The sequence below is a fragment of the Lathyrus oleraceus genome, chromosome 5 (assembly GCF_024323335.1).
Source record: "Lathyrus oleraceus cultivar Zhongwan6 chromosome 5, CAAS_Psat_ZW6_1.0, whole genome shotgun sequence".
Taxonomy (NCBI): Eukaryota; Viridiplantae; Streptophyta; class Magnoliopsida; order Fabales; family Fabaceae; genus Lathyrus; species Lathyrus oleraceus.
Window position 1 is genome coordinate 240,464,967 of NC_066583.1, and position 20,746 is coordinate 240,485,712.

The 20,746-nt window shown below is 35.9% G+C and overlaps 1 protein-coding gene across 1 annotated transcript; it reads right to left on the reverse strand.

The window, feature by feature from the left end:
- Window positions 1-9,984: 9,984 nt before the first annotated feature.
- LOC127083400 (DCD domain-containing protein NRP-A) lies at window positions 9,985-12,787 on the reverse strand. Its single transcript, XM_051023713.1, has 5 exons — window positions 11,976-12,787; window positions 10,919-11,019; window positions 10,732-10,815; window positions 10,419-10,529; window positions 9,985-10,326 (listed from the first exon to the last, which is right to left on the reverse strand). The coding sequence occupies exons 1-5, from the start codon at window positions 12,595-12,597 to the stop codon at window positions 10,255-10,257; spliced, it is 990 nt and encodes a 329-aa protein (XP_050879670.1). The 5' UTR covers window positions 12,598-12,787; the 3' UTR covers window positions 9,985-10,254.
- Window positions 12,788-20,746: the final 7,959 nt, after the last annotated feature.

Below are 20,746 nucleotides of genomic sequence, written 5' to 3' on the forward strand. Positions count from 1 at the left end.
AAAATTTTATCACCGTTTTGGCATCCGCCCGAGGTGAGGCAATCGCCTCAACCCACTTAGAGACATAATCAACAGCTACAAGCATGTACTCATTCCCGTAAGAGGGTGGGAAAGGTCCAACAAAATCTATGCCCCAACAATCGAACACTTCCACTTCTTGGATATTTTGGAGAGGCATCTCATCTCTCTTACCTATCCCACCACTTCTTTGGCAACTGTCACAACTTTGCGCATGGGTATGTGCGTCTTTAAAAATAGTTGGCCAATAAAATCCCGATTGAAGAATTTTAGTGGCCGTTCTAACCCCATTATAATGACCGCCATAAGGCGAGTTGTGACAATGCCAAAGGATGCTCTGGGCTTCATCACCAGTTACGCATCTCCTTAACAGGTTATCGCTACCCAACTTAAACAAGTATGGGTCATCCCAAACATAATACTTCGCATCCGAAAGGAACTTCCTCTTTTGGTTCGAAGTTAGATCGGCCGGCACACAACCACTAGCCTTGTGGTTTGCAAAGTCTGCAAACCACGGCCTAACTTGAACCTTAAACAATTTTTCATCAGGAAATTCTTCCCGGATTTCCTTTTTAGATGCGGTAACCTCGACATTCACCAAGCGGGATAAATGATCCGCTACCAAGTTTTCCGACCCCTTCTTGTCTTTAATTTCGACATCGAATTCTTGTAACAAGAGGATCCAACGGATGAGCCTTTGCTTCGAATCCGGCTTGGTCAGCAGATATTTAATCGCCGCGTGGTCGGTGTACACCACGACTTTAGACCCTATAAGATAGGACCTAAACTTTTCTAGAGCATACACTATTGCGAGTAGTTCTTTTTCCGTTGTGGCATAATTTATTTGAGCCTCGTTAAGAACCTTGCTCGCATAATGTATAGCATGAAAAGTTTTGTCCTTTCTTTGGCCAAGTACCGCTCCAACGGCATAGTCACTCGCGTCACACATTAGTTCAAAATTTTCATTCCAATCGGGAGCGACTATTATTGGAGCGGTAACCAATTTTTCTTTTAAAACCTCGAAAGCTTGCAAACAATCGTCGGTGAAGAGAAATACCTGATCTTTGGCGAGTAAATTGCTCAAAGGTTTAGCCACCTTTGAGAAGTCCTTGATGAAGCGCCGGTAGAACCCCGCGTGCCCCAAAAAACTACGGATGCCCTTCACATTGACCGGAGGGGGTAATTTTTCAATTACATCAACCTTAGCTCTATCCACTTCAAGCCCCCTTTTAGAGACTTTGTGGCCTAGCACAATCCCCTCGGTCACCATAAAGTGACACTTTTCCCAATTTAGCACCAAATTAGTCTTCACACACCTTTCCAACACCGTCTTCAAATTTGCCAAGCATAGACTAAACGTCCCACCAAACACCGAGAAGTCATCCATGAAGACTTCCATTGTTTTCTCTATTAGATCGGCAAAAATAGCTTGGACACATCGTTGGAATGTCGCCGGCGCATTGCAAAGCCCAAAAGGCATTTTTCTGTATGCGAACACTCCAAACGGACACGTGAAAGCCGTCTTCTCATGATCAACCGGGTCAACCGCAATTTGGTTGTACCCGGAGTAGCCGTCTAAAAAACAGTAGTATTGTTGGCCCGATAGTCTTTCAAGCATTTGATCCATAAATGGGAGTGGAAAATGGTCCTTACGAGTCGCGGTATTCAACCGTCTATAATCTATACACATTCTCCATCCCGTGGCAACTTTAGTCGGGATCAATTCGTCTTTGTCATTACGGATTACGGTCATTCCACCCTTCTTCGGAACCACGTGCACGGGACTAACCCACGGACTATCCGAGATCGGGTAAATCATTCCCGCATCCAAAAGCTTCACCACCTCCTTTCTTACAACCTCTTTCATTGTAGGATTTAAGCGGCGTTGTGGTTGAGCCACCGGCTTGAAATCCTCCTCCATCAAAATCTTGTGCATACAATAGGATGGACTAATTCCTTTAAGATCGGAAAGAGTCCAACCCATAGCTTCTTGATTGGTCTTTAGCACAAATATGAGACGGGCTTCTTCTTCAATTGTCAAAAGGTTGCTTATGATAACCGGCTTGCCCTCGGTATCATCAAGGAATACATATTTCAAAGTCGAAGGTAACTCTTTTAATTCAATTGACGCTTTCTCGTCAATTACCTCCTTCTTCAAATTTTCTTCCTCTACTTCCCACGGTTGTAGGTCTTCCAAGCTATCAAGTTCCTTCAAGCATTCCTCAAGAGCTAGCTCCTCTTCAACAGTGAAAACCTCCAATGAGTCGTCGAGAGCTAACTCCATAGGAGATATCTCGTGAATATGCTTTGAAACTTCCATAATAGCGTCTTCGATCACATCGATTCGAAAGCTATCATGTCTATATTTGGAATGCTTCATCGCCTCGAATAGATCAAAGGTGACCTCCTCATTTTGAACACGCACCTTCATTAAACCGTCATCAACATCAATCATCATTCTTGCGGTCTTCATGAATGGTCGGCCCAATATGAGCGGAGCATCATCATCTTCCTCCATATCAATTACAATAAAATCCACCGGGAAAAAGAATTTGTCGACCTTCACCAACACATCTTGGGCTACGCCATGAGGATGGGTCGTCGACTTATCCGCCAATTGTAATGTCATTCGGATGGACTTAATCTCGATGTTGCCAAGCCTCTTGATAATTGACAAAGGTATAAGATTTATGCTCGACCCCAAGTCAATAAGTCCCTTTCCGACATACACATCACCAATTTTAACCGGCAATGTAACTCTTCCCGGATCAACCTCTTTCTTAGGAAGCGTCCTTTGAATGATGGCACTACAGCTCGCGTCAAGGACGATGGTCTCCGGTTCCGTATACCTCCGCTTTTTGGTTAGTATGTCCTTCATGAACTTGGCATACTTTGGCATTTGTTCCAAAGCTTCAGCAAACGGAATGTTTATTTGTAATTGCTTAAAAATATCCATGAACCGGGCGTAATGCCGTTCATTTTCCCTTTTGGAAGGGGCATGAGGGTAAGGAAGGTTTTGGACAGGAGTAGCGCTCACTACCTCCTTCCCTTTCGCTACTCTAGCGCTTTTCCATCTCGGCTTCTTCACTACCTCCCTTATTACCTCATCATTTTTATTCTCCTCAATCTCCACATTTTTTTCATTTTCAACTTCACCATTATTTTTATTCTTTTCAACTACTTCCTCATCACTCCACACTCCTACTTCACCATCAACATTTTCTTCCACTATCTCCTCCTCAATCTCCTTCTCTTTCTCTCTTTTTTCACTCTCCACTCTTTTTTCGTTTTCACTACCCAACTCCCTTCCACTTCTCGTCACAATCGCCTTACAATGCTCCTTAGGATTTGTTTGCGTATTGGCCGAGAAAGAAGGACCGGTTTGTTGTTCAGCTAGTTGCTTGGCAAGTTGCCCAACTTGAGTTTCAAGATTTTTTATGGCCGCGTCATTACTCTTTTGATTGGCCATTGACATCTGCATGAATTGCGTCAATGTCTCTTCCAATTTAGAATTGACTACCGGCGGTTGTTGAGATTGATACGGATTTTGGGGAGGATTTTGACGGCTAGAAGAACCACCTCCATAACCTTGGTTATGATAATAGTTGCTTCTAGGTTGGAACCCTTGGTTCCCTTGGAATTGTTGTTGTTGTTGTTGTTGTTGAGGGTGCGGTTGATAAGGTTGTTGTTGTCTTGGTTGATAGTCCCGTTGATTGGCCATATAGTTCACTTCGTCAAAGCCGGGAGGTGGACAAAATCCGGTGTCATGTTCACCTTTACAAAGTTCACAACAAGCTATTTGTTTAACTTTTGACGGTTCTCTTAACTCTTTGATTTGTTGCGTTAAAAGTTCCACTTGTTGTGAGATGAGCTTGTTTTGGGCAAGTATGGCATCATTCGTCCCTAACTCAAGCACTCCCGCCTTCTTTAAAGAACTTCCACGACTTTGACTTTGAAGATCATTCAAAGCCATACGGTTGATAATGTTGGTGGCTTCTTCGGCACTCTTTGACATCAACGAGCCACCCGAGGTGGCATCCAACAACGTCTTACAGTTTGGTTGAAGTCCATTTCTGAAGATATGGATTTGAGTTAATTCATCAAATCCATGCCCTTTACATTTCCTTAGCATGGACTTGAATCTCTCCCACGCTTCATTCAACGATTCACTGGTTCCTTGAGAAAACACCGAGATGGCCGTCTTTGATTCCATGAATCGGTTATGAGAGAAAAATCTTTCAATGAATTTCTCCTCTAACACATTCCAATCTGTCATTACGGCAGGTGTTTGATCGAGATACCAATCCTTTGCTTTACCGAGCAAAGCGTGAGGAAATAAACGTCTGAACAACGGAAGCTCCTGAGCCTGATCCACTCCGGCAGCCAATGCTATCTCATAGAATTTTGTGAGAAAAGCAAATGGGTCTTCATGGTCCATTCCGGTGAATGGACTCCCATACAATAAATTCAGAGTTCCCGTCTTCATCTCAGCTTGCCTTCCTGTGTGGTTAGCAAACTGAGCGGTGTTCCTTGGACTGTTGATACATGGAGTAGAAATCGGTGGTGGTGGTTGTGGCTCCATGTTTGGTACGAATGGGTGTGGATTTGTGGTTGAAGAACTTTCTCCTTGCTCTTGGCGTTGCCTAGCCTGTTGCCTCCTACGTCTTGTTTTGCTATTGAGCCTCCTTGCGGTTCTCTCGATCTCCGGATCAAAAAGAAGTTCGTCCACAGGGATTTTCCCTCGCATAAAACGTAAGCTGCACACTAAACCAAACGAATTACAAGCACAAGTCAAAAATTCACAAGCTAAAACTTAAACAACCAATGCGATGCTCGCAATATCAATTTACAATCCCCGGCAACGGCGCCATTTTGTTGAAACAGTTTTTAAGTGTCGGGTTTTGTTATCGTATCCACAGAGATTGTAAGATATCACTGCCGTTCAATGGTTGAATTAATCTTAACTTAATGTAACACTAGGGTTTTGGTTTTAATCAAGTTATCTTGCATACAAAGTAATTAATTGCGGTAAAAGTTATGTTTTGATTAATATGAGAAATATTGTCAAAGTTAGGTTTCAATGATTACATTTGCTTTGCATGTATTTGCTCGGTCAACAATCTTATAAACTCCTTTAGATGATAAATAATTTCACAAAGTCCTCTCAATGCGTTTCTCTCGAACACCCATTGTGAGTTTTGTCATTTTGATCCATTGTTTCTCTCGAACACAATCTATCAAAATGACAACTTTTTGGTTCAACCTTATGGTGAACAAAATCATTCGTTACTATCTCTAGCTAACAAACAAGTTTGGATGAAAACCTAGGTCAAGAATCGGTAAACATCTCTCGATCAAATACCAACACAAAGAGTTTTAAATAGAAACAAAGTTTTCATCATATATTTACCGTTAAAGAGTTTACAAATGAGGATCCTTACATTTACACACAAAGCTTGGAAATCACCTACATCTAACCTTGACAAATGGAGACTTAGCTACTCATTTTCATGGTAGCTTGGTCGGCAAGTAAGAAAAGAGGGTTGATCAACATCCAAGTCGAATGATCGAAGTTGGATGGGAATCCACCTTCTTTTTGTGGAAGATGGTTGCTAGATGAAGAGAAATGAAATTAGGGCATCAAAAATCCCTCCAAACAATGCTGTAAAATATCTAAGAGAAAGTACAAAAAATGGAAAAGTTGGTAAAAAGTGGTATGGGCTCAAAAAGTGGCACCTGCTACTTATAGACAAGTGCAGAACTGTCACGTTCGCTAGGCGAGCAGAATGGCTCGCCTAGCGAAGGCCAAAAATGGGCACAAAATGCCCCTGCGCCCAGAGAAAACTGGGCCTGTGGAACTGTCATGTTCGCCTAGCGAACAGACCTTCGCCTAGCGAAGAACTCGCTTCAACCTTCGCCCCAGCGTGGTTGAGAGGTTTTGCTACTGGAATGCTCGCTGGGGACTCGCTAGAGCCTCGCCTAGCGAGCTAGTGCTGGCTGCTCTTTTCACCAAAGCAGACTGAATTCGCTGCCACTTCGCCTTCAGTTCGCCTAGCGAATTAATTAACCAATTTACTGGAGCCTTTCGCCAGGAGCTCGCCTAGCGAAGGTTTTGCTTCGCCACATCCTCGCCTAGCGAGCTGGCAGATAGAATGCTTGTGAACTTGGTTCCTTTGCCAATTTTCTTGTGTCTTCATTTTCAATTAGTTCATGCCTTTTCCTGCACAATAACACACAAATCAAAGGCACCAAGCTTGCTTATCAATGTGATGCATTCTATGTAAAATGAATGTGGTTTTGACCACATTAGCAAGGAATAAGAGTGAAAGATGCCCACATATGATAGCTCAAAGAAGCACTTTTGGGCATCTAACAACTACTGATCGACAGTGGCAGTTAGAGCGAAGCGATGAGATCATATTGAGTAATTGTTTTTTGATCTTATCCATGCATTGAAGACATATGAAAGTAAGATAGAAGGGTGGAAATCATGCAACTAGATATGTCTCGATCGCTAGGAATAAAACTGTTGTAGGCAGTTTTATGTTTTAGTATGTATACAGATTCCAGTGTTAGGATTCAAGGTGGCAATATCATTACAAAAACTGCAAAAACTCAAAGTACCCAAACAAGAGTGAGACACGAGTCAATGAGAAAACATGTATGATCTTGCACACCATTCTTTACATATTTAAGAAAAGTACTTTTTCTTACTTTTCACACTCATTTCATCAATTTACTTGTCTTACATCTTACATTTTAAAAGGATCTCAACACTATTGAAATCCCTTTATTTTCTTTACAAGTTATTGTCTTTATTTCCTTACAAAGTTAGAATCTATTTCTACATTTAAAACAAAAAATGAAACAATCTTTTAAGAATTTATGAACATATATCCTAAGATTCACTAATTAATCCTGCAAGTAACTTTTCTAAGAGACTAGCGGTTGTTTATCAAAAGTAGGGGTAAACAAATTGGCACGTCCAGTGGGACCTTTGTGTAAAAAATTTAAATTTACAATTATTGTGTTTTTCTTTTATGAATCGTTCTTGATGCATGAAATGTTCTTGGTATTTATCTGTGTATGCGTTAAGAAGTGGAAAAACTCTGCCTAAGATGACACGTCCATCTACGAATAACCTAACTTCTAACTCACATAAAAATTCTCAAAAGCTCTAGGGATGCAGATGTCTTAAATCCTGTTAGAACGACTGCTCCTATGGCGTCATCGACACCAATTTTGTCGACACCGACACAAGGGCCAATTTCTCCACAACCAGGGAGTTTCCCATTTAACCCCTCGGTCATAAGACCAACTTTGCGAGACCTTAAGTTACCATTCCTTCCAAGTTTTACACTTCCTATGGGAAACCGAGAACACCCATATAGTATGCTAACAACGATGATGGCATGCCTTCACTTAAATACGTTGACTTATGATGATAACACAATGACTGTTGTGCCATTATATAATCCATATCCGGCCTCAAGTATGATAAAAAATAACGCCAGTCAAACGGAGCCACTATCGAGAGGATCAAATTATGCCCTTCAAACGATGTCGACTTTGAATACACCACCCCTTATGTCTATGAGACCGCAAATGGACGAAAGTGACCAAGAAATGGTTAACATGTTGACCTAACAGACTGGTACGGTGTTCAATTCCCTAATTCAGAACACCAACCAAAGTTATGAACTATTAGCTAATCAGATGGGTTGAATAACCGACTTCTGAAGGTGCATGAAACACAAGAAAGAGGGGTTTGAATTGAGTTCTGAACTTAAAAATTTTTTGTAACCCAATAACTAAAACAACAAAGATAATGATAAAGATGATAAACAAGTATTTTTGTTCTGGTTCGCTGTTAATAAGCTACATCCACTCCACCCGTCTTAGTGATTTTGCCTTCTCAATAAGGACTTAATCCAATAATCAAACTGAATACAACAAACTCAAAGACACACAGTTTAAGACTTATTGAGAAATTCTGACTATATCCTAGTCTCTCAAGGAATTACAACTCAAAGACTAATTACTAATGACTTCTTGAGAATTCTGACTAAAGGTTGCGAGATCTTCATACCATAAAACTCATATGCGAAAATCAAGTGGAACCCCACATTACATCTAATCTGGTTTTCCACGAATGGATCAAATACATATAAATAGAAAGTCATCATGTAAGGGGCAAGGTACTTTCAGGAGAAATCATCACATATTTTGTCAAATCTGAAGACTAATTGACTATTATGTTCACTAAGTCACTTAGGGATTCTCAAGTTCGGCTCATATGACATATATTACCCATCTTGAGGGGGAGTGTTACGAATCAATCATATTAATATTAAAAGTCTCTTTCTTTGAGTTGGCCACATAAATTCCCTAAGTATACTTAAGTTGGTAAGAGTCCTTAAATTCAAATTCCTCAAACAACTTCTTCTTGAGCAATTGTTTTTGTATCAAATCATCTCCTATAACAATAGTATCCTCAACATTAACAAAAATAATAGTACATTATCCTCCTAATGAAATTTTAACAAAAATGGTGTGATCTTTCTAACTTTGCTTGTAGTCAAAGCACATCATTTTCTTTGCGAATATTCCAAACAACATTTGAGGGTATGCTTTAGTTCATATTGTTAAGGACGACTATTTTCTTTGGTTGCCTCTTCTGTGCCGTGAATTGGGTTGTGAATTCATCACACAACTTATTCCATGAGTGATGGAGTCGTCAGATAGGGGTTTAAACCACTTCATGTGGGCTATCTTAAGGGTGAAGACGATCAATTTTCATTTCACTACGCTCCTAGTGTGGTGATATTTAAGTATGGTGTCCTTGTGTTCAATTTTCATTTCACTACAAGATTCACACTTTAACGTCTGAGTCAGTGACGCTAAAGAGTTGTATTTTGTAAGAATGAATGGAATAATATCTATCATGGCGTCTGAATGAGCTTATATAGAATGAATGGTTATAACCGTTTCTGCTTGATGCAATGCAGAATACGGGAGATCAACTAATTAGAGATCAACTAATTAGATCTAATGGTTGATGACGAGGGAATATATGATTTGGTTAGTGGGTTGTTTTCATACTTTTTCTGGCATTCTAATATACTTTTATAGATGTTTTTTTTAAGTTGCAAATATTAGCTTATGAGTCTTAAAAGATTTTAAAAGTAAAAATAAATCCGTGTTTGTTTTATAAAAAATATGTGTTCGATTATACAATAATTTTTTTTAAGTGAATTGATTATTTAAAATTGATTCTTCCTAAAAATGATTAAAATATAAAGTAATTTATATTTAGATAAATTCTTACAAAAATATGAGTTGAACTATAATTTTAATGTAAAAATCATATTTAAACTTAAAAGTCACAAATCATAACTTCAAATAAAATCTATTTTAAAAAGCATAATTAATTATACTCATAGCGATTAAAGATCCAAAATCAATAGCATCTTCAACCGTGAACCCATTTTTGAGTTCTTTGTGGGACCTATTAAACCACGTCAGCTTGAAGCAACTCAACTACTTTTTCACTCCAATGGTGCAACTCTGAAGAACTCAGATTGGATCTCACATCTTTATTTTATATATTAATATTTTATTCATATTAAATTTTATATTAATTAAAATAATAATCTCACAACTCTAATTTTAGTATTTATATTAATTAAATTTTATATTAATTAAAACTCATTTCAGGAACCGTTGCTTCACATTACACTGTTATCCACGTTGACATATGTTTGAAATTAGAAAAAGTGAAAAGATGGTTGCCATGCTGGCAAACCCATTGAAGGAACCACCAAAATAAATTAATGCTCTAAACGAGAATCCAAAGACCCAGATACACTATCATGAGTATTACGTTGGAAAAAAAACGCATGTGAACATATGCTTTTTGGCTAGGTTAATCAACAAGCTAAGAAGATAAATTATAGTACATAATAATTGGCTATAAGATAAATTAGTTCATTCTTATTGTATTCTTTTATAGGTTGATATACACTCACAATAAAAAGGGAGGAAATTAGGCATAACAGCCTCTATATACAAATAACATCAAAACTCATATACTTATACATATATAGGCTGAATATTCAATCTTCCTCCACCATATTCATTGTCATATATTAGGACCTTCTTTACAAGTCCACAGTATTCATTTTCTATTTTTCTTCATAACTTAAGGTTCTTGTATTCTCTTTTATTTCTACCATTTTATGCTGGTATAGCCTTGAAAATATCATTGAAACTATTCTGATCTGCAAAAATATCCAGAAGAGACAGTGCCTGAAATCAAAATAAAAACACAGTTTAATTCAGAGCGCTTAAAAAACAATACATAGAAAAATCAATGTTGTGCAAGTTGAGGATGATGTTACCTCAGACACACTCAGTTCAAGACGAAACTTAGGACCGTCGTAGTGGTGAAGAATTGGTCTAAAGGAATCCTCTTCTAGTGGCTCACAAACTTTTCTATTGATCACCTGTACCTGATAACATCATGTATAAAAATTCATAAGTTTTGACTAAGCAAAAATCTCTGTATGGACTGACACAACACAAAAGTTGTTTGCATTTAACGGAATTCGACCTGAGACCTTGAGAGGAGGTCAAATAAGTGTTATTGTAAATAAGCTCAAATAATTAAATCTAATCAGAATGATAATATAATCGGATTGGTGATTATTATACCTGAGCAGGGAAACGAGATTCGCCGGGACATTTCTTATCCTCCCAAGCTGTTGGATCAATATTACTTCCTCCAAAACTTGCAGCCTAAAAATCCAAAACAAAACCAAGTATTAGCTCATGCATGTAACAAGTGATGGATTAATCAAAAACTTGATGAGAGAAGATTGATTCTAAAAATGATACATACCTCAAAAATACCATGGAGTTGGTGGGTGGAATAGTTGTACAGAAAAAGGGGTAACCCTGGAGTTATTGTTCTAACTGAATCTCTGTATCTTGGAGGCAGACCTATAATATTTACCAACAAAACATATAATTTAGAGACCAAATTAAACAGTTCAATTTCATAGAAAAAAAAGGACAAATACTAAGAAAAATTTAAGTGTCTTCCTCTAATAATCAACACTAACACCAAAGACTATTGGTGATTCAGTTAACTTGTTCTGCAAAATCTAAGCATCTTATGATACATGTGAGTCATACTTTGATTCAATACAAATTTGAACCCAGTTCATACCAATTTTTAGTGTGTGTCTATATTGGACATGCATTTTTATTTTAAAAACTCAATATCGGGTACAAGACCGTCTAATCTGAAAAAGATCAATCACACCATCTACTTGTGAGAGGCCGTTTAAAGACAGAGCAAAGTTCTATATAGACAGACAAAGATAAGGCGGGCTACCGCATAGAGTTTAAAATTTGTCACAGTTAATTCTTAGTTAATTAGGACCTCATAAAATGTCACTGGTAGACAATGGTTTTAGATAAAGACTCTGGTTGTTTTATCATGGTTGAATTGTGATAAACCTACACAAGTCTTTCAGAAACTCAAGACGGCTCTAAGACAGGCCCAATATAGAAATCATTAACACCTAGCCAAATTTGAACACTAAGACATGAATTTTATCTTGAATAATGATTCATTAGAGTGAATCTTTATTTCCTTCAATGAATCCTGATTCTTTCTAACGAACTATTGCCTAAAACTTCATGTATCTATCAACTATTCATAACAAGATTCAATTCACAGTTCAAAAGACAGATCTTTCAAATCACAGTTTGAATCTCGATTTGACAATCATGTTCAGCACCACAAATATGAAATTGAAAACAAGAAAACCTATTGCAATAAAGTTCCCAATCACTATAGCTAAAAAACAGATAAATAGATAAAAAATATTATAGCAATAATAATAACAATATCATATAGAGAAAAACAAAAAAGGATAGAAGAAACTCACCAAAGATCTGCCTCTTGAGATTCTCCGCCATGGTATCATTGTTGCAAACAAAGATATACCCACCAATAGTTTCATTTCTAGGCAGTGATTCAGACGGTGGCAGAGTTTTGAACTTCTTGTCCACAGAAGTTTTACCGACATCAGTGTTATCTCCATGCTTCTTGTTGCTACTGTTGTTGTTGTTGAGATTCTTCTTAACACCTTTGTTAGGTAATTGAAACTCATCACCAACCTTAAAACCTGATTTGTAACCATTAAGATTGATGTTGTTAACGTTGTTGTGGTTAAGGTTGTTGTTGTTGTTGTTAAGATAAGGAGAAGAATAAAGCCCTTTATTAAATCCAGCAAATGAATTATTATGCGGCATGGAAAAAACTGATCCATTAGAATTGTTCATCATCTTCCACCCATCATTGAAATCACTAGGCTTTGAGTTGTTAATATCAGAAACTCCATTGGTTTTGACATCAAAGTTTCTCCTTTGATCAGGTCTTTTGTTGTTGCTCCAAATTGAATCATTTAGTGACAGGTTTGCTAAGTTTGATGCTTGGTGTCTTAGTTGGTCACTGAATTGCCAGAAGGATTGTTCATTGTTATCGTTGTTCATCATGTTCATGTTCATGGTTACTCTAAGAAATTGTTTGAGAAAATTAAGTAGGTGATAATATTGTGAAAAAACAATACAAGTTAAATAAAGATTGGTAAAGTTGAATGAAGGTTCGTGGAAGGTGAAGGGTATAGCGTGTGTAATTGTCAAAGGTTGAAATGGAATTTGTCATTCATATGTATATATTATTATACTATGTGGATTGTGATTAATATTATATGATTTAGTGATTCAAAGATATTGTGAGTAATTTTCTTCTAGTTAGGTAGAGACGAATGACAATTAGTGCAAAACGCGTCTAGAAAAGGTGAGACCGACATGTGAAAGTAATCTGTGGGACCGATTGGGCAGTTGGTAGTAATTTATGGGTATGAATTTGTATCCTTTGATAGTTCTTATAGTCATACATTCTAGAAGACTTTGATTGAGTCAAGTTGTACTTATAAGTTACCATTTTAAGAAGGAATTAGCAAAATTTTAATTTATTTAATATTGTATAATATTAACTTCTTTAGTCCTTTTTAGAGTCAAAGAATATAGCTTCTGATGTTTTTTTAATTTTTTTTGCATAATTTTTTATCACATGAAATAACTCGCTTAGAAATACTTTCATATATTAAATATGAAATATATTTTAAAAATATAAAATTCTCTTTAAATATAGTTTTTGAAAATATGAGGAATGATGATTTGAAAGGAGTGTATAATACATCCATGATTTTTAAAGGCGTTTATTAGAAGGTTAATATGTACGGTCACTTAATCATTAGACAAAATATTTTAGGTTGATATTATGGGTGGATCTTTTAATCATAAAAGTGATGTCAATGACGTATCCATTATAAATTTTCAAAAGGTTTGGTCTGAAAACAAAACTAAAAAGACATCTTATGACTTGAAGTCGAGAAACAATTTCATTTTTGTATTAAGCGAAAGTGTATGACTCGATTTCGCATCATAAGATTGCACAATCAATATGAAATGTTCTTCAAGTCTTTTATGAGGATAGTGAAGAGGTAAAGAAATCTAAAATTAACATGTTGATTGAGGAGTATAAACTATTCCGTAAGGGACCCAATAAAACCATAGTATCCATGCATATGCACTTTCTCCACTTAATCAACAAGCTAAAAAATTTAAGTAAATTTATATCTAACCAGAATTGTGCTAACAAATTTTGAGATCAATGTGCAGAGAATAACAACCTAAGGTAACCACCATTAAGAAATCGCACGATCTAAAATCTTAGGATGTATCAACCTTGTTTGAAAAACTTGTTGAGCCTAAAAATGAATTGAAAAAACTTGTTGCAAGTGAAGTCACTTATAAATAAGAAAATTAGATGTTGTGGAAAATTCTATTTTACAATTTACTCTAAATCTTCCACCTCACCAAAGTGAGGACAACTTTGGTCCAAAAATTACTTTTTCAACTAATGATGTCACATTGTTCAAATCCAACTACATATTTATTGTATTATGCCTTTGCTTGTTAGGTTTGGTTCAATTGATGATGTCACATGGTTCACTTGCAATTACTTTTTCTTACCTTCATTTTTATTTTGTATTATTCTTTTTCTCTCTTCTATCAAACTTCTCCATATTCTTGTCCTCTTTTCTCTCTCCTGATGCTTCATCTTCCTCTTCTTCCTTCTTCCTCTTTTTCTTTGTTATTTGTTCATCTTCTTCCTTCTCCCGGTTAGGGCTTCTCTGATATGTGACATCGGTTTATAAACCGTAATGAGACTTACAAATATCTTCCAAAAACAAATCCAAATCATCTTTCATTCTTCTCTTATGTATTCGGCTTCCTTTTGCAATCTCTCTCACTCTTCGTCCATTTTCAGAAATGGGTTTGTGTATCACCTTCCACCATTTGAGTTTCTTCTCAGCTATTTGATTATTATTTATTAAGTATTTTATGAATTTTTTATTAAGGTTCATGTTTAGGATTCATGCTACAGTTCATTTTCTTGATTGGTTTTCGAACAAGTTTATTGTGGACATAACTATTCATCTTCTTTATCCAAGTGCAGGTAATGTTTTCTTCCTTGGTAGAAATTGTATATTTCGGTTTTGTATTTGTGTTTTATATATTAATGTATTAGTTGTGTTTGTATTCTATTCCTTGGCACAACAAAAAAATGTGTTCATCTTTGTGTTTGTAGTTCTTTATTAGGGTTCTCTTTGAAGGTGTGAAAAACACAAGAAATGTGGGTTTGAATTGGGTTTTAAAAACAAAAGTTTTTTACCAACTCAAAAACACCACTTAAATGTTAATAAAAAAGAGATAAAAACACAAGTATTTTTATCCTGGTTCGCTTGAAACTCAAAGCTACCTTAGTCCACCCGCCAAGGTAATTTTGTCTTATACACAAGACCTTAATCAACTATAATCAATTGATTAGAATAATTACAAAGAATAACCTTCTTTGTCTTCTCAAGGATCCGACTATACCCTAGTCTCCTTAAGGAATCACAAAGAACAACTTTCTTTGTCTTCTCAAGGATCCGACTATACCCTAGTCTCCTTAAGGAATCACAAAGAACAATTTTCTTTGTGTTTCAAGGATTCAACTATACCCTAGTCTCCTTAAAGAATTACAAGCAAACAGTTTGAATCAAAGTTTTATGTTTACAAGATGCTTATACACAAGCATATTTTACACAAACGATAAACAAACACTTAAAGAAAAACTGGGTAAAAAAATGATAGCTTTTCATAAAAAAAATAGACTTGTCAAATTGTTATACTTCACACAACTTTAACATTTCTTCAAGTCTCCAAGTCTCACTTATATACCATAAGAAAAGAAACCGTTGGAGGGAAAATGGGGATACCAAATAGAGCAGATGTTCATTGTTGGGTTGGTGAAAGGAGTGACACATAGTACTATCCTTTGCCACAATTTCAGTGACAGGTGTGACGTATAGTACATTCTTTTCCCATGATATCAGGTAGTGGAAGGAATATTTGATTTTTTACTATGTACTATTTGATCACGTGTCCATTTTAATCTTATCTTAAAATTCATTGGTTCTGATGAAAGTTGATGAAACATGAAATGAAGAAACATATAGCTAGATTCAGAAACTTCGGAATATTCAATTAGAACCTTGACATTGTCAACAGTCTGGCTTGAGATCTTCAGTGTCTTCAGAATCTTCAGACTCTTTAGTCAGAACCTTGATAACATCAAAGTCTGGCTTGAGATCTTCAAAATCTTCATCTAAGTAACAAAATTTCAGAAGCTTGCCATTATTCAGAAGCTTGATGATCAGATTCAAGTCTAGAAGCACAAACCAAGAGAACATTGTAGCAGAAACATAACGTCTCCTAAGAAGCTTCTCTGGAGTGAGTTATAATAGAAGTAGAAATATCACTGCAGCAACAACTTGAACATCTTTCAGAACTTTTCATGATTAGCGCATAAGAGGAATTGGAACACAATGTTCAGAAATTGGTGACATTGCACGTCATAAACTCAGAATCCAAACTAGTTATTAAACCTACACAATAATAAACCATTAGGGTACCAAAATTGTTCTCACACAAATACAACATTGCTATCATCAAAACTCAAGGTATAAATGCATAACCAAATCTTGTTCTAACAATCTCCCCTTTTTTGATGATGACAAAAACATGTATTTTGATGAACAGTTTTGTACAGGGTAATCACGGAAATATACATCTTACAGAAGCACAAAGCTCCCCCCTGAGATGTATAATCTTAAAAAGATAAAATCAAAATGAAAGAGAATTTTTATGATTAACCTTTTTAAAGTACCTGAATGATCTTCCATCAAAATATGGTTTATCTTCAGAAGTTGCTTGATGTTGTCCAGAGCACTGGCTATTAACATCGACATTCTGATGAACTTCACTTCAGAAGCTTGATTGAACTCTTTTGAAGAAGATTCAGAGTCTAGTTCTCTTTGAAATTCTTTATGAATATCTGAAAGAGATTTCAGACCCTTGTTATGAATTCTTCTTAAAGAGCTTGAATGTCAAGTCTGATTACCATAGAATTTACAATTCCTCATAACTTGATGCCAAATTTTCAGTTCTTCAAAACTTGATGCCAAGTTCTGATTCCTGGTTGAGATCTTTCTCAAATAACAACGTTAAATATTCAGACTCAGAGAGTAGACCATTTCTTTAGAAACTCAGAACTTAAGTTTTGATCTGAAAGACTTCAAGAGCTTATGATGTCCAAACTTATCCCTGCAAGACACTTAACAAACTATTCTTCGAAGTAGTTGTTATCAAAGACATTAAAAAATGTTTAGGTTTTGATTCATGAATATAGCTATATCAAAATCAATTACGATTCTCACCCTAAATACGTTTCTCCCCCTTTGTCATCAATCAAAAAGACATAGACAAATAAAGTAAAAGTGATGGAAAGAAACAAACATGATTTTCGTTAAATATTTCGATAAGGCTGAAAAGAGTACAATCATGTTACAGAAACAAAAAAACATACTTAAACAAAATAAGAATACAAAGGTACTTTAAATAACAAAATAAAAAATACAAAAGTACTTAAACAATTTTGAAAGCTTATGGTTTTATGGTGGAGGAGGAGGTGGCAGAATAGTTGGGTAGTCATCAGAAAGATTTAAGGGATTCACCAACGAATCAATATTATCTTCGAGGCAAATTCCCAAGTAGTAAGCCAAGACTTCCGGAGGATCGGTCTTGGTGAATATAAGGTAGTCCGGTGTGATACTATTAACGTTAGTTTCTCCCTTGGATTCTTATGAGCGGCTGACTGATGAGAAGGTTGAGGTTGGGGTTGAGCTTGTTGTCGTTATTATTTTTTATCAACCATTTGAGAAATGTTGAAGATGAAGTAGAAAAATTGCAGAGAAGGTGTTTGAAGGTTTGAAAGAGAGAAAGATGTGGAAGTAAATGTAAGTGTAGTGTGAAAATGTGAGTAAAATGGGTTTATATAAAAAAATGTAATGATGAAAGGCTAACAAACACGCAAAAAAGAGGGGACGCATAAGATATTTTAACCTAATTCCAAGAGATGTGAAACCCAATGTGTCACGCTAACATCATGCATGCTCAGAAAGTGGGACAATTGTCACCACCAAGAACCACAAGATATCAAACAATAAGATAATCATTTAATGCAACAACTGTTCAGAATCAAGAATAAAATCGATAAGATTGCTTCTGATCAGAATCTTTCTGATTCATGAAACTTTCTCACTTCAGAAAGCTCATATCTCAGAATCAACAAATAAATTCTCAGAACCTAATCTAGAATTCTGAAGACTTAACATTCTGAAATTCATCTTTTCATTATGGACAAAATTTCATAAATAAGTTTTTCATAATGAAAACAAATTTATCTTCAGCAAGGGGTTTTGTAAAGATATCATCCCATTGATGGTCTGTATCAACAAATTTGAAGTGAAAAATACCCTTCTAAACATAGTCACATAAAAAGTGATGTTTAATTTCAATATGCTTAGCCCTAGAATGCAAGATAGGATTCTTAGATAAACAAATAACAGAAGTATTATCACAGAGAATAGGAATGTTACTCTCGAATATCTGATAATCTTCCAGCTGGCTCTTCATCCAGAGTATCTGAGTGATGCATCCAGAAGCTGGAATATACTCAGATTCGGTTATTGAAAGCGCAATTGTTGGTTGTCTCTTGCTGGACCATGAGATCAGATTGTCTCCCAGAAATTGACAACTTCCAAAAGTACTTTTCCTTTCTATTTTATCTCCAGCATAATTAACATCATAATAGCCTACTAATTTATATTCACTTGATTTTCTATAAAACAAACCAAGGTTAGTAGTACCTTTCAGATACCTAAATATTCTTTTAACAATAGTTAAGTGAGTCTCCCTAAGATCTTATTGAAAGCGAGCATATAAGCAGACACTGAATAAAATATCAGGTCTATAAGTGGTTAGATAAAGGAGAGAGCCTATCATACCTCTGAATAACTTCTGATTTATCTTACTGCTTACGTCTTCTTTCTCCAAAATGAATGTAGGATGCATTAGAGTCTTTGTTGACTTGTATTCTGACAAGTTAAATTTCTTCAGAAGTTCCCTTGTATACTTGCTATGATGAATGTACATTCCTTCTTAACATTGATCAACCTGGATTCCCATAAAGAACTTGAATTCTCCCATCAGACTCATTTCAAACTCTGCCTGCACCGACTTAGCAAAATCCTTGCGCAACAAAGCATTAGCAGAGCCAAAAATAATATCATCAAGATAAATTTGCACAACCAAAATATCATTCTTAAAGGTTTTGAAAAAGAGATTTGTATCCACTTTCCCTCTGGTAAAATCATTTTCCAAAAGGAAGTTACTTAGTCTATCATACCAAGCTCTAGGAGCTTGTTTTGGACCATATAATGATTTTTTCAGTTTGAAAACAAAATCTGTATTTTGAGAACTTTCAAAACCATGAGGTTGGTGCACATACACTTCTTCAGAAATGTATCCATTTAAGAATGCACTCTTAACATCCATCTGATAGAAAAATGATGTTATGATTGGATGCAAACGAAATTAAAAGATGAATAGACTCTAACTTGGCAACTAGAGAATTTTTTTATGTATAGTCTATACCTTCTTGTTAACTATAACCTTGTGCTACCAGCCGAGCCTTAGTTCTGACGACTTCACCCTTCTCATTGAGCTTGTTTCTGAAGACCCATTCGGTTCCAATTACATGGAAACCCTTTGGTTTCTAAATAAGATCCCAAGTGTCGTTTATGGTGAATTGATTCAGTTCTTCTTGCATAGCCAGAATCCAGTCATTATCCAGAAGAGCTTCATCAATAGATATGGCCTTTGTCAAAGACACCAAACCCAAAAGAGTCTCTTTAGAAGGTTTGAATGAAGATCTAGTTCTGATTGATGTGTCTTTATCTCCTAGAATCATTTTTTCAGAATAAAAGTTCTTGGTCTACTCTTCTTCTAATGAGTTAGACCAACGACAACTTCTGGTTGAGTTGCTTCTTAGTCTTTTGCTTCAATGTATTTAGATTTGTCTGCATAGTCTTTTTCTCCATAATCATTATCCTTGTATTTTGAAAGATTGATCTTCAAATTTAAAAATTTCTCAACTAGCTTTAACTTTTCAAGGTCAAGTTATCATTGAATCTAACATGAATTGATTCTTCGACAATTCGTGTCTCAGTGTTGAAAACTCTGTAGCCTTTAAAGCATTCAGAAAATCCTAACAATAAGATTTTTGTGCTTTAGAATCAAACTTGCCAAGATTCTCTTTAGTGTTCAACATAAAACACTCACAACCAAAAGGATGAAAATAAGAAATATTGGGCTTTTTGTTCTTCCATAATTCATAGGGAGTCTTACCCAGAATAAGTCTAATAAAAATCTTGTTCTAAATATAACAAGCTGTGTTAACTACTTCTGCCCAGAAATGCTTAGCGATATCAGTTTCTTGGATCATGGTGCAAGTCATTTCTTACAAAGTCCTATTCTTCCTTTCTATAACCCTATTTTGCTGTTGAGTTCTAGGACATGAGAAATCATGGGAAATTCCATTTACATCAAAAAAGATTTTCAAAATGTTTATTTTTCAAATTCGTCACCATGATCACTTCTGACTCTGATTATTTTGCAATTCATTTTAGTTTTCACTAGTGAGTAGAAGGCAGAGAATACAAAATGTGACTCATCCTTGTGTTTCAATAACTTTACCCATGTTCAATGATGACTAATCCATACTTCTTACCATTGATAGAGGCAGTTTTCACTGGCCCAAATAAATCAATGTGTAGAAGTTCTAACGATCTAGAGGTAGACATAACAGTTTTCGGTTTGAAATATGTTTTAGAAAACTTACCTTTATGACATGCTTCACAAAGAGCATCTGAAGTGAACTTCAGGTTGGGTAAGCCTCTGACTAGTCTAAGCTTATGAGACTTGGTGAATATGATAACCTACTGATTTATAAGTACAATCACATTGCGATTAATGAACTAATCATGTATTCGAAAACAACCCCACTATTGTACTCGTCCTAAATTACGATGCTTATGAAATGTAAGAATTATAATACATGCATTATTTCTCCGTATTAACCAAATGGGTTAGAGACCCATAGATGACGTGGACCTCAAAGTGGGTTAGAGTCCCATACGAA